This window comes from Aricia agestis, chromosome 2 (genome assembly GCF_905147365.1).
Source record: "Aricia agestis chromosome 2, ilAriAges1.1, whole genome shotgun sequence".
Lineage (NCBI taxonomy): Eukaryota > Metazoa > Arthropoda > Insecta > Lepidoptera > Lycaenidae > Aricia > Aricia agestis.
Window position 1 is genome coordinate 2,093,532 of NC_056407.1, and position 12,959 is coordinate 2,106,490.

General features: G+C 35.9%; 1 protein-coding gene across 1 annotated transcript; it reads right to left on the reverse strand.

Annotated features, from left to right (window-relative positions):
- Positions 1 to 1,021: 1,021 nt before the first annotated feature.
- LOC121739994 (dihydrofolate reductase) lies at positions 1,022 to 2,991 on the reverse strand. Its single transcript, XM_042132664.1, has 5 exons — positions 2,956 to 2,991; positions 2,735 to 2,846; positions 2,347 to 2,518; positions 1,741 to 1,851; positions 1,022 to 1,444 (listed from the first exon to the last, which is right to left on the reverse strand). Exons 2-5 carry the CDS (start codon positions 2,818 to 2,820, stop codon positions 1,253 to 1,255), a joined length of 561 nt encoding a protein of 186 aa, XP_041988598.1. The 5' UTR covers positions 2,821 to 2,846; positions 2,956 to 2,991; the 3' UTR covers positions 1,022 to 1,252.
- Positions 2,992 to 12,959: the final 9,968 nt, after the last annotated feature.

The following is a 12,959-nucleotide window of genomic DNA, read 5'->3' on the forward strand; positions in this document are numbered from 1 at the left end:
AATGCCGGATGTCAGTTATAGACTTATTACAAAAAATTGGGCCACTAATCTCCAAAAAGTATACAAAATCTTGTTTTCCGCTCATAATAACACTGAAAATGATTGAAAATTTGCTGAAAATCACCTGAAATTTGAAAATATACCGTCTCTTGTCAAGTTGACATCACCGGTTTATTTGTGTACAGTACACAAATAAACCGGTGCACTGTGTACTTACCTATTTGACTCTTTTGATGTGCGTCAAAAACCGACAAAGGTGTATTTGGTCATATTTATCAAATAGGCAAATACGGCCAACACTTTGTCAAAAATACCGTCTACACATGGTTATTGGTTGGCGAATACATCAAATACGCAAATACAAATAGTCATATGAAGTGCCAGCATTAGAATTTAGAAAGCGCCGCTCCCGCGCCGCCGCCGCTAGCCCGCTACCGCCCCGCTAACCGCTGATTTCGAGGCTAAGGCCTAACTCAAGATAAAAAGTTCTGGTTTGTATAAACTACTATTATTAAGACTACGTTTCAAATTTAAAAGTTTTAACATATTTATTTAGTTGTATAACTGCCTCCTATTATGGAAGTCGTTTAAAAAAGCATAGGATTTGGGCCCCAAGTTTAAAAGCTGATATTAATAATAATAATTATTATGAAATGTTAAACTTAAAATTTAAATAAATTAAATAATTTATTCAGTGGCATCAATGATCATGTTTCCAATGCAATAATATCAGAGTAACAGTGTTTTTCATATGATAAGTCTTTTCTATAGAAAAACAGCGTCAGATCCCTGTTATGGCACACACTATAGCTACAAAACTTTAAATGAATTTTTGTGGCTATTAATCTCAAAATTTGTATAAAATATTGTCAAAACGTCATACACCATAAATAGGGAATGACTTCGAATATATTCACATAAATATTCGAAAATCACATTCCCTAACCATATTATCAATTGATTGTAGTTAACTAAAATTGTTCATTATACAAAACATTATAGATAAATAAAGTTTAGTCAATTATTACAAACTTGTTTTATTTTTAACGATATGTGCATTTGTACAAAAATTAATGCTTTGCATTCTCCAAAAATAAGTGCTTACCTTAGTAATTGACCCACTTTACTAAATGCTCTCTTAGGTAACTAATAAAAAGATATGTTGTAATATTAAGTCTTACTCTTTAAATAATTTTTAGAGGAAGCCTTAATATTTTACCATTCATATGTGGAATATGCCTACAAAAAGCCTCTAGCATACTTTTTTATAGATTCTAAAAAAGTAATCTATACGGTTTTCCGTTTGGCGTTCGGTGGGAACATTGTCTTCAGTGATCAATTTAAACTTGTCCTTGTCAATATCAGGAAAGAATGTATCAGATTCATAGGTCTTTTGTATTTCCGTTAGGTATATCTTATCACAGTTTGCATGGTCCATCCCAAGCTAAAACCAAACATTTACTTAGTTAATTAAATTTGTTAAGTGACCTCACATTGATAACCTTTCTGATATGATCTTAAATTATTTCTAATGAGCAACTATGAAAACCATTATTATACATAGATAATAATTATAATATTCTAAATCAAATTATTTAAAATTTTTGAAGGCTTTCAGCTATCTTAAATTTTAAAGTCATACTTTGAGATCAGGTTCCTTAGATAATATCTAAGAGGCTAATAATGTAAGGTAAACAGTTTTCTACACAAGGCAAGTCATAAAAACAAGTAAATTTTTACCTTATAAATAGAGGAACCACCTATTACCCACGCGGACTCAATATTCTTATGCTCCTCTATGTATTCTATAGCTTCATCTATTCCAGAAAGCACTATTACTCCTTCAGGGACCTATAAAGAAAAAAAATAGTTAAAAGTGTGTAGTTAAGAATAGAAGATTTTTTGAATGTATGAATATGTAGTAGAGAAACACTTGTGCAAGATTGCCTTGCTTAGGGAGGGAAATTGGATATATCCTACTCCTAAATTTCTTCTGATTAATTTTGTTGCGGGTCCCAAGACAGATTTAGCTTATCCCTCGGGCATCCCTGAGATCATATCAAAGGGTTTTCGTGGTTGGTTACCACTGTTGATCCTGGCAACACAGGAGTTGAAGTGGTGGGAATGTGTGGTGGGCCTTGTGCAAGATTGACAGTAATTTAAGTATCTATGTAGTCAACTCATCAAATTGCAATTTAGATGATTAGTTTCATATTGAGTGCAGCTATGTGGCCTAGAACTTATGTGACTGATCGCGGATTTTTTGCAGAAAAAATAAAACTCGTATAGGTATAGTATTCTTAAACATTTGCTGTTGATTTTAGAATGTGGAAATGTTCAACTTACTTTCTCTCTGATGGCCTCAACTTTCCGTGTTAAGACTATGTTGAGTCTGTCCTGTAGGGGGCTGTACTTCGGAGGAATGGAGTCCCATGTGCGACGACCCATTATAACTGCATTAACCTTGTTTTTGTCTTGAACATTTGTTGTCATTCTTGTAAAGTATGCCATTTCATTTCTAAAAAATAGTATTCTTAGGAGCATTAATGTATTTTGAAATCTGGTAATTCCCAGGAGAGGTCAAAGAATAGTTTTTGTTATGAAAATATTTACGATTGCCGCTCGAGGCTCGAATAACGAAGTCGCGGTTAGCGTCTCGTTTGAATGGTATGTGTTTACTTTCATTCCGAATCAGCATTCGAATTTCAGCTATGTTACTAAAACCAATACTCACTTTAGTCTCCAAGGAAGGTCACCATTTATACCAATTCCCATATTTTCGCAGGCAGCGGCGATTAGATTTAGTTTCACCTTTGACATGGTTCCCGATAATATTTCACACTTCGCTGTAAATACAAATGTTAAACATAGGAAATTAATACTTAATGCAACCATAATTAATAATTTTAATGTTAAAATTAATTAACGTTAGGTAGCTATCTTGAACAAACAAACCTTTCGCAAACTTTTCCCGGTGAAAATAGATTTGAATTTGACAAATGAGATTGATTTATTTGAAGCATGACGGCTAACAGCTGATGTGCGTCAAACGTCACATGTGAAATGTCAAAATGACAGTTATTTGACATTTATTTTTTGTAATAAATAGTATTGGGTACAAACAATAAAGCAAGACCTAAAGGGCCCCGAAGACGATCAAACGGTTTGATTCGAACCTAAGTGTTTGATGCAACCGTTTGATGTCGGTTTGAATGGTTTGTCAAACGACACTGCAAAGTTTCATTCAATACGCGCTGTCGAGTACACGTCTTGTGATGCAGAAGATGCTCTAGAGTCTAGACTCTAGAGTCTAGATTCTAGAACGAGGATCGCGATTTTCTTATCTTAAGTTTATAACGTTAATGTCCTGCGTCAGAAGAGAAAAAAAAAAAAGAAAACGACTTGGGTCCAAATTAATGGTATGGCCTATCGACTAAGATAATATCGTTTTACCCACGGACATCTACAGAAAGTGCTAGTAACTACAGCTTCTTTTTTTTCTTCTTCATAATCCAGCACTAAACTAAGCGGGTTTGATCAAACGCATCGGAACACGATCAAACGGCGCGTCAAACACAACGAAAATATGAAATTTCATCAAACAAGCTTCAAACACGTAAATGTTTGACAAACCGTTCAAACTAGCTTTGTAAACGATCAAATCGGTTTGAGTCAAACCAAAATTTACGTGTTTGAGTCAAACCGTTTGATCGTCTTCGGGGCCCTTTATATTCAAGGAATTCTATTTAAGGCCCAGTAGTCCCTAAAATAAGCAGGTCGATGTCTGTCAGTACGAATATTGACGTAACATTCATATCAGCGCGCCTTGTACAGTGGCTGTTACACGCTCGCCGCGTGCCTTGATAATAGAAAGTAGGAGTAAAAACCTTTTGTTTTTAGTATTACACAAATCAAATATATCAAATCGTTTACGTTAGGTTACGACACATAATATACTTACTACATTTTTTGTTTTTCTAAAAAGTGTAATTTAGCCATAAAATGATTTAATTATGAAAAACAGCGTTATAAGTTATAACAGTCATCCTTGAGATGTTTTTGTCTTCTTTTTTTTTCTATCGAGCAGAATTTTTCAAATTGTGTACTGATATACCTTTGCGTACTTATAGGAAATTTTCTCAATTTTAAAACGGTACCTACTTATTTTATACTTAAATAATGACATTTCCTTTACAAAAAACGTGTTTTAAAAAACCCATTTTACGTACCTAGTTGCAACAACCATAGCGCCTTATTTTGTTACAGCAGCGAACATAGATCACAATTTTCCATTTCAAAGTTCACATCAAAAGCCTGACGAGGAAATTAGACAACCGGCACTGATGGCGCTAAATTTTCATTGTGAAAACTACAAAATAGTTTATTTATTGATTAATTAAATACTTAACACTAGTTAAATAATAAGTCTCTTTATAATAATTTTTGAATTATATTTTTGCAATTTAGTGAGATTTCCTATGTTTCTGGTCAGGCATAATATGGTTACGACGTCAATCTGTACAGGTCACTACCTATATCTTATTAAAAAATTTAGTTTTAGTGTTTGTAATCAAATTATCATAAATGCATTTTAGTGTGAATGCATAAAATATGCAATCACAAACAATAAAAACGTTATAAATCAATAATTAAAAAAAAACATACATGGTTGAATTTAGTACACATTGGTACACTCGCGCGGACTACTTTGGTAGTCCAGCGTTTTTGATGTTAAATATATATAATTTCCATTGACTATAAGATTACAGGAGGTACTGAGGTTTTGTCAAATTTATCAAACGAGGATTACTTGGAATGGCAGGTTTCTAGCGAGCTTTACTGAAAAAATATCGCTGAAAAAGTGACCCTGATCTACCATGGTAGTCCACTGCAGTGTTAAATAACGCGACAAAAACCATTTTGTCGCTTACACCGTTTCCATTTCTTGTTTTCTATGAGAGGATGGGTCGGCCTCTCATAGAAAACATTCAACATTGTCATTTTTGTTTTTTGGATATGGTCAGAGGGCATGCGTCGCGATTCGCTGGCATGCCTCACGTTCGCTGTTGACTGCTATTTATAGCGCAGTCAACAGCGAACGTGAGGCATGTCCTTGACAAACAGTAAAAGAAACTGGACAAAGCTATTGAAACAAATTAATCATCATCATCATCATCAATAATTATTTAAAATACATACTTACCTAATTATATTATAATTATTAAGTATATTCGGATAGTAGCTCGAATCAACCCTCACTACGGGAAAAGCTCGGGAATCGAACCTGCTAAGCAAGCCACCACGTCATCATTCAAAAGTCTGTTGAAATCGGAAAACTATTTCTATCTATTGTGATTAAAATATACCCATCGCTCGACGTAGTGCGTAGGCTGGACGTTATTGGCGTAATGGGCGAATCGATAGAGACGCCAGTCACTTATCGTCACTAGCGTAAACAAACACGCTTTCCCTTTTAGCTCTCCCGCTGTTTTAGCGCAAATCCCGCCAAGGATTTACCGCCCGCATCATAATCTATCGTTTCTTAGAACCTAAAGTTAGCTCTATGGCAAACTTGTGACGCTGTATTTTGACGTGCAATAGTGATACGACTCGCTTATACGGAACTCTAATAATAATAGCTCCCACACTGGTTTCGGTGACGGTGGCCGGTTTCATTGAAACCAGGCCAGCTACGCTGTAGTAATTTATAGTGTCCAAGTATGTGCGCAGCACACAAGAGCACTCTCTATTCCTTTACTCTCATAACACAGTGGGACGGACGACCGACACGACTGGCGAGAGATCAGGCGCAGGACCGACTTACATGCCCATCCGACGCATGGATCATCTTACTTGTCGGACGATCAGGTGATCAGCCTGCATTGTCCTAACCAAACTTGGACATAACATGTTTCCAACGCGGGAATCGCACCCACGACCTCCGAGTTAAGGGCCGCGCTCTATACCACTAGACCACGGAGGCGTTGACCTAGACCACGGAACTCTACCCCCTTACATAATGAGTATAAAATGTGTAATACTACGTTTATACAGAGGTTACAGAATTATCCATAGGTACTAATATTATTATAATTATGCTAAAGTGTGTCTGTCTATTTATCTGTCTGTCTGTCTGTTACCTCTTCACGCCCAAACCGCTGAAACGACTCTGCTGAAATTTGGCATGGAGTTAGAGATCTTTGAATAAGCATAATGCTTGTCTTTTTCTGACACAATATATCGAAAAAGTTATATGACATGAGAATTTTTACTAAGGCAAACTTTCAACTTTTAAAACGGTAATAGTATGGGAGTTACGATTCCTTAGTTTTTATTATTCGTAGGTGCTATCAAACAAAAAAAACCGATTAACCGAGTAGTGGTACCTACTGGTAAAATATTTGTCGGATTATTCCGACTTTGGCGGCTAAAGGGTTAAAAATGAAGAAAGTCGGGCTGTCGCTGGCTCTTGTGTTTCATAAAAAAGCCCCGAGAATTAGACCAGTATGAAAACTTCTACACTATTAAATCATATTCATAATCCTCTAGTAGATACGCAGGTGTAGTAACTAGGATTTCTTATTTTAAGCCATGTGCGATAAGGAAAAAATTATTATCATACAGTAATAGCATGTGGAAATAATATTATAATATCTGGACAAACTTTTGTTCCGTCGGTGCGGCGAGATTCGAGCCTGCAACCCCCGTTTCAACCACTGAGCCACTGCAGAGGTCGTCAAAATAATAGTTAAGTATTACCACAGAATACATATTAGTAGTACCAAGTATTACATAAGTTCCATCAATCGGAAGTCCCAACTCTAACCGCCGCGCCGTACTCAGAGATTATTTTAGTAAGTGTAGCAAAGCGCGCCACCTTGGCAAGTGCGCTATAATATACTTATAATTTCATACTTTGATTGGGGATTTCAAATGGATTTCCTATCAGCAGTATAGAATAATTATTATAGTTAAATGGCGTACTTGTCGGGGTGGCGCGCTTTGCCACACTCACTATACTTAAATTAAATGAAAATGACGTAAGCCCCATGGCTTATGTCAACATTTTAATTTAATTAAGTAATTAATGTTCGTCTCTGAGTACGGTGGTTAGGAGTTGGGACTTCCGATTGATGGAACTTAGATTATCACATTATCTGTCAAACTCTTAATTAAATTGAAGGTTAATTATAATTAAATCATAGATGTTTCTGAGTGCGGCAGTTTATACGTAATTAAGTACACAATTAGTTACATGTAAATTGCAAGCTATAGTCACAAATTTGTAATTACAAAGCTTTGGTATTCAAATCTAATGACTGTCTTGTCCCCAGTCCCCACTTCTACAAGACTACAAGAGCCGAGAGCGACGTCATTTTCTAAGCCAGTTGTAAAAGCAAACAATAAAATGTCCAATAAAATTGATGAAACAATAATTACAAACTTTACGTTGGCAAATAATCTCTCGCGACATTAAAAAAAAGATAAAATGTCAAATGCTTCTTATTCTTTTTTTAATGATCCCACATTTTTAGAGCGCGAAGGGGGAAGAATAAAAGTTTTTATGTAGCTCGCCGCTGCCGCTGTCTCGTAATAAACCTCAGACACAATGCGTATCGTAAATCGTTGTAATCGCTGACGGAGACGCGATATTTTATTGCATAGATTATAAATGTATTATTCTGTGTATAATGAGGCAAATAGAAAAATGAAATGTCGGGCAGGACGTTATTTAAAAGTGATAATAGACAGATGCCTTGAAAAGTGCTATAGCAGCTAATCGTTATACCCCTAGCGCATTAGCAAGTTGATTTCGGAAGTTGCTGGACACTACGCTGGACATTTAGCTCATGAAGCTAATTGCTGAGGCTTGTTGAGTATAGATACCTCTATCTTAAGGCTTGTTGAGTAGATACCTCTATCTCTACAATAATACTTCTCAATTGTTAGCTTCGGAGTATTAGCGTAGAGTTCTTCTTTAAAGCGCTGAATTTTCTCGCAAACCGGGTTTCCGGCACGTATATATAATATGTACATAATATAGTCCAGCCAGGCTCTTAGAAGCACTTTACATCCATACTTTCATACTTAATATTATAAATGCGAATGTGTCTGTCTGTTACCTCTTCACGCCCAAACCGCTGAACCGGTTATGCTGGGTATGAAGATACCTTGAGTCCCGGAACAGGACATTTATTATTTTTTTAAGAGATTTCCGGTGGTGCCGTTAATAAAAGCGTCAATTTTATTATTTCATCGAATCCAGGATTTTTCATTTCTTATACAGCACTAATAATAATTTTCTACCAAGACTTTCCGATTTTAATCTTAATGCCCATGGAAGTTTATTAAATCGTTAACTTTATTCAAAATGTTTACTTATTTTGCCAACTACAAAGAAAAATTTTGTTTCTAGGAAGATTTTGTAGTCTATCGCCTATCGGGTGTATTGCATTCTTTAAACGGGAATGGAGCCACATATTTCATCGTATCCTACGAATAAGGGCGCTGTTGCAAAAACCCTACTTTACAGGAGAAGGTTTTTTGTGTTTATTTCAAAATATTGTGAGACAACTTTTAGAAATTAATTATGAAATTATCGCATAACTACGTAGCGGTTGCTATGAAATTTTGAATGAGACGTTTAATTTGATATTTCGGGTAGATTTGTCCCTTATTTCCTTTTTCGGCGGAGTAAAATAAGTCTCATCAGACACAAGCAACGTTATGCCATTTTTGTGCGGATTCAACGGGGTCTTAAGAGCATTTGTGTCTTTTTAGTGATCATTATCAAAGAATTTCCTTTTTAAAACCACATTGAAAAATCGGCCAAGTGCGAGTTGTACTCGCGCACGAAGGGTTCCGTACCATTATACAGTAAAAATAGCCAAAAATTTGTGTTTTTTGTATGAGAGCCCCCCGTAATTTTTTAATTTATTTTAATTTTGCCGTCAATTATTATTAAAGTACTACTACTTGTATTTAGGTATAGTATTAAAGTACTATACCTAAATACAACGGAACATTTTAAAAGCTCACCTGTTGCTATTATTACATGGAGCAAAAAAAATAAATCACGTTTGTTGTATGGGAGCCCACTTAAATATTTAATTTAAAATTTTTTCAGTATTTATTGTTATAGTGGCAGAAGATATACTCAATCTGTGAAAAGTTCTTGAGATAGAGCCTGGAGACAGACGGACGGATAGACAGACATCGAAGTGTTATTAATAGGGTCCCGTCTTTACCCTTTGGGTACGTAAACCAAAAAAAAACAATATAAATAGGCATATGGAAAAAAACATACATTAAATTAATAATATGGAACGTTTTATAATATTAATTCGGAACGTTTTATAATATCAACCCTTCAGGGTTGAGAGCCAATAGTTATTGTGATTGCTTTCAAGCAATCACAATAACTATTGGTTTCCTTCAACTTGTAAAAATAAAAAATATAACATGATAAGACTTTACAGTTTTATGCCAGTTATTTTAAATTACCAAATAACATTATAACTAACGACTAGTTTCTCTTACTATTATAATATTGGTTAACTTTTATGACAATTAGATTATCCAAGAGCCAGCGATAGACAGATTTTTGTCATTTTATAAAAGCTGAAAGTTTTCCTGTATGAACAAACAGCAACTATAGAATTTCGATCGCGTTTAGAAGGTATCCAGTTTTGAAGGTCTACCTAGCCTTCGATACAATGTAAAGCGCTTTTTTTTCTTACTTCTTTCGGAAATGTAGGAATCTCATCTCAGACACCCTTAATTACTCCCTAAAATGCCAAAAGTATTACACTTTAAGGTGGTATGGCAGTGAGAAGTAACTGGCATAAGTTGTCTGGCAATAGTCAGCAACTGTCATTAGGGTCCGTCAGTGGGAGACGAGATTCGAGAGAGAAAGTGGGAGAGAGGAAAAAAAATACCTTAAATTTATATCGGTAGACTTTCAAAACTGGTTACCTCCTAAAATATCCGCGACCAAAGCTCTATAATAGTTGGTTGCCGTTCTTACCTCTATATGAGTTACCCTTTTGCCCCCAGCTAGCTTTTGCCCCCGGATTTAAAACACGAGTATTTTAGGAACATTATATTTTTCCAAAACCAAAAGTAGCTTTTGTTACTCTTCATTCTTTCGACTTAGTATGTGCTAAAAATCATGTCGATTAGTTGCTTTGCTAGGGCGTGAAGGAATTACAAACAAACATATTTTCTCATTTATACTTTAAGTATAAATGGGAAAGTATGAGTATAGCATAATGATTATAGGTAAAAGAAATCTCCGGCTGTTTCTGGCTCTTGGTTTAGCTTATGAGTAGTTACAATATGATGGAGCGGTGCTTATTCTACTTCAACATCAGCTTAGGATGATAACGCTAATATTTTGTATTCTAAATCAAATTCTTTTATGAGACGATATACGACATCCCTCGTGTCCTTTTGCAAGAGTGTGATGACCGATGATACATCATCAGCACAGCTCAAGAGATGTACTCAAAATTTTGGGTACGTTCAGTTACTCACAGTTCGTCCAATAAACCAAAAAAATTAATAGTAACAAAAAAAAGTTTTGTTACACTCACTCTCGATACACCAAAAGCTCTTTTCCTAATTTTTTATAAAAAAGAAACTTTTCTTTCAGGCACCGGGGAGTGTTTTCGTTTTCTAGAACCTAAAAATACAAAAAAAACTCAAATTATATTGTGGAATATTATTTTATATTTAAATATTCTTGTAGCACACTACCTCTAACTATTTTTCTATACGGCGGAAAAAGCCACAAAGTTCACTGCGGCTTTTTAACAAAATTAAAACAAAACATTATATACTTTCAATTATATACTTTTCGAAATGGTTAGTATATAAAAGGCAAATTCATGTAATAATTTTTCCAATAATAACTGTTCAACTAAAGAAAAATTAAAAAAATAAATTTCGTACATAGAAAAAGGCAACAAAAGCCATTAGGGCAAACGATTCCCTAGTACTAGTACTAAGAGACGATTCCGTGGAAAAAGGCCACAGACGCAATAGTGTCGTTTTTCTAGGTAATTACTTTTTAAGAATGTAAAACATTTTTTATACTTACTGTGTGTTTAACACACCCTTTTGCGGGTAATTTAAACGAAATACAGTGCAATGACGCATACGCGAGTTCGCGGAGTAAGGGCGTGATGGCGCGAGCGCCTCGTCCCCGCCCCGCGCGTCCTTTCACGCACTCCAAGAAAACGGTCACTGAAGCCTTTGTTGCTTTTTTCGCCGGGGAATTTAAGAGCTAACAAATGTGGCATTTTTTAAAAGTTTTAAAAAATGCTTTTTATTTTTATTGCAAAATCGAAATCGGCAGCTCATGATCTATAACATTTTACTATTTTTTACACTGAAGGTTATAGATAATGAGCTGCCGATTTCGATTTTGCAATAAAAATAAAAAGCCATAGTGACCAGGGCGCCCTTATTCGTAGGATACGACGATTTGAAGTGTTTTGATCTATCGTACCTCTGTTTTGTGGCCTTGGTGTGCGGCATGATAGCTAGTTGGGAGACTACGAGGGCATAAAACTAACCGAAATATGCACTATCAACGGAAAATAGCCAAAATATGCACTATCACCTAAAAAGTGCCATTATATGCATTTGTAGCAAATATGCAAATGCATATAATCCGATGTCTAGTGATAATACTTTAGAGTTTGTATGTGTCCCTTATATTCTTCAGTGTTCAGTGTTCACTGTGAAAGTAGCAGCGTTGAAAATATTATCACTTAGTTTTGTTACACCCTGTATAAAATTCACCCCGTGAATCTAGGAAGTTACATCAACGTGTAATATAAAGTTAATGCGTCATTAACGAGGGAAAGCGCAGGACCATATGATGTCCATTTTCGCCAGCTAATGGCGGCTCTCGACATAGGCGAACGCGTTGGCCAACGCGTCTGCAGACGCGTTGGCCCAATGTGTAGAACGGGCGTTCGCGCGTTGGCCAACGTCTAAATACCTACGGCCAACGCGCGAACGCCCGTTCTACACATTGGGCCAACGCGTCTGCAGACGCGTTGGCCAACGCGTTCGCCTATGTCGAGAGCCGCCATAACGCGAACGACGTGCATCAAAATGCGAATAGGATCTTCCCACTCAACGTAGCGTCACAGTATAGCAATATGACAAAAGCGTCGAATCGCGTTTTACTAGATTTCGAGATAGAATCCATACTAACATAAAAACGCGAAAGTTTGTGTCTTTCTGTCTGTCTGTTTCCTCTACACGATTATACCGCTGAAACGATTTTGATAAAATTTGGTTCCGAGATCGTTTGAGAAATTGAGTCCCGGGAAATGTCACTGGATACTTTTAATCCGGAAAAATGTACGGTTCACGCGCGATAAGCTATTTTCAGCGCAACGGACTCACGTAGTATCTCATAATTCCTCAGTCGTCAATGGTGACTCTTAATATTTTGTTAATATGAAAAATTGAGTACACTATCTTTAACATATAAATCCTAAATGCTACAACCACCACCAATATACATTGCTGTTAGTTCGGTGATCAGCTGCCTATTGTGCTACAACTATGTAGTATGTGTTATCAGAGAAGTCAATTTCCACGATGGCTCATGGTACATATTCTAAATGCTACATAATATTTGTAATAAACCCTTAGGTTATGAATTTTATGATGAACTAGCTGTTGCCCGCAACTTCGTCCGCGTGAATGCATGTTATTAAAATCGAGATTTAGAAAATTGAACACCCATCTACGACTATTTCATTTGGATCTAACATTACACACGATATTTTTAAATTACATCAAAGACCCAGGAAACTTGAACCTCAAATACTTATCGTTTTGAAAAATCCTTTCTTCGAAGACCGCTTGGCGTGGACAGGGGATGGGGACTACACGACAGAGGAAAGGAACATGTGACGGAGATACAGGATAGACTT

Excerpts from the sequence above, each read along its gene's own strand:
- LOC121739994 (XM_042132664.1), bottom strand. The coding sequence starts at position 2,820 with ATGTCAAAGGTGAAACTAAATCTAATCGCCGCTGCCTGCGAAAATATG. Across the intron at positions 2,519-2,734 it reads GACCTTCCTTGGAGACTAAA|AAATGAAATGGCATACTTTA; the intron begins GTGAGTATTGGT and ends ACTATTTTTTAG. Across the intron at positions 1,852-2,346 it reads TTGAGGCCATCAGAGAGAAA|GTCCCTGAAGGAGTAATAGT; the intron begins GTAAGTTGAACA and ends TTTTCTTTATAG.